Source organism: Anarrhichthys ocellatus, unplaced genomic scaffold (genome assembly GCF_004355925.1).
Source record: "Anarrhichthys ocellatus isolate YVR2014 unplaced genomic scaffold, GSC_Weel_1.0 scaffold5311, whole genome shotgun sequence".
NCBI lineage: Eukaryota > Metazoa > Chordata > Actinopteri > Perciformes > Anarhichadidae > Anarrhichthys > Anarrhichthys ocellatus.
In genome coordinates this window covers 2,080-3,592 of record NW_022285285.1, presented here as the reverse complement: position 1 = coordinate 3,592, position 1,513 = coordinate 2,080, and the positions used below count along the sequence as shown (strand labels likewise).

Here is a 1,513-nt window from a genome sequence, read left to right as displayed (position 1 = left end):
GGTGTAACGTGTGCCCTCAGGTGTAACGTGTGTCCCCGTGTAACGTGTGTCCCCGTGTGTCTTCAGGTGTAACGTGTGTCTTCAGGTGTAACGTGTGTCCCCGTGTGTCTTCAGGTGTAACGTGTGCGGTAAGGAGTTCTTTGAGAAGGCTTTGTTCAGGAGACACGTGAAGAAGGCGACTCATGGGAAGAAAGGACGAGTGAAGCAGAACCTGGAGAGAGAGTGTGAGCAGTGTGGAAGGAAGTTCACCCAGCTGAGGGAGTACAGACGGCACGTCAACAACCACCAGGGTAAGACCTCCTCTTCATCCTCTTCATCCTCTTCCTTCTCTTCCTCCTCCCGTCCTTTGATGGTTCCTTCTCCTCTCTCCTCCAGGAGTGAAGCCGTTCGAGTGCCTGACGTGCGGCGTTGCGTGGGCCGACGCCCGCTCCCTGAAGCGTCATGTCCGCACGCACACGGGCGAGCGTCCATACGTGTGCCCGATGTGCCAGGAGGCGCACATAGACGCCCGCACGCTGCGCAAGCACATGGCCAAGTTCCACGGGGACAACCTGCCGGGTAAGATCATGCTGGAGAAGGACACGCTGCAGTTCCACAACCAGGGCACGCAGGTGGAGCACGCCGTCAGCATCCTGGCCTCCGAGCTGCCGCCAGAGCTGCGTCCGGCACGCCCGCCGCCATCTGAGGAGATCGAGACGGTGCTGATCACGGAGGAGACGGTGGAGGCCGTGGAGGCGGTGCAGGCCGCGCAGGCGGCGGGCGACGGCGCGGCGGCGACGCTGTCGGATCAGGGCATCATGCAGGTGGTGAACTACGTCCTGGCCCAGCAGAGCCTCACCGACACCAAGATGGAGGACGGGGCCGAGGTTGTCCAGACCGTGGAGGTGGAGGTGGCTCACGTGGCCGAGGTCGAGTAGACTCGCTGTGTACAAACGAAATGTTACAGGATGTACAAAAAAACAACTATTTTTTATTTTCTCTGTGAATGTAAATATATTTGAGAACCACGAGAGGAGAACGTGTTCTCATGTTCTGTGTGAATAAATCAATAAATAGAGACTCAGAGGATTCATGAGGCGGAAACACACTCGGCTCTTTGATCTGGATCAATGAAGTTCATTCACTCATTAACTCGTTCACTCGGGTTGTTTTTACTGGTAAAGACACAATTACCAGCTTCACTCGCGGTGATGATCTAACTCAGCCAGCATCAGAAATACACGAGGGCAAAGGGCAAAACTGCCCCTAAGAAATCTAAAATGCCCCCATAATTTCCTCTAATAATAATGATAATTTAATGAACTTGTCAAAAACATCGTAGCCTCTATGACCCGGTCCAGTTGCCATAGAATTTTTGATTTTCGCCTTGACTGATGTTGCGTGTGCGTGAAGAACCGAACGTTCTAAAGGAATAAATAAATGGAGCGCTTCTTCATCAGACCCGAGACTGCGGTCAACTCAGCAGACACTTACATGTTAGTGCTCCTCTATGCTGACATTCACGGTAAACGCA

At 53.5% G+C, this 1,513-nt stretch overlaps 1 protein-coding gene across 1 annotated transcript; it reads left to right on the top strand.

Annotated features, from left to right (window-relative positions):
* The first annotated feature begins 86 nt into the window (after window positions 1-86).
* Window positions 87-1,273, top strand: LOC116379833 (zinc finger and BTB domain-containing protein 11-like). The gene is made up of 2 exons (XM_031841803.1): window positions 87-290; window positions 376-1,273. Exon 2 carries the CDS (start codon window positions 483-485, stop codon window positions 915-917), a length of 435 nt encoding a protein of 144 aa, XP_031697663.1. The 5' UTR covers window positions 87-290; window positions 376-482; the 3' UTR covers window positions 918-1,273.
* Window positions 1,274-1,513: the final 240 nt, after the last annotated feature.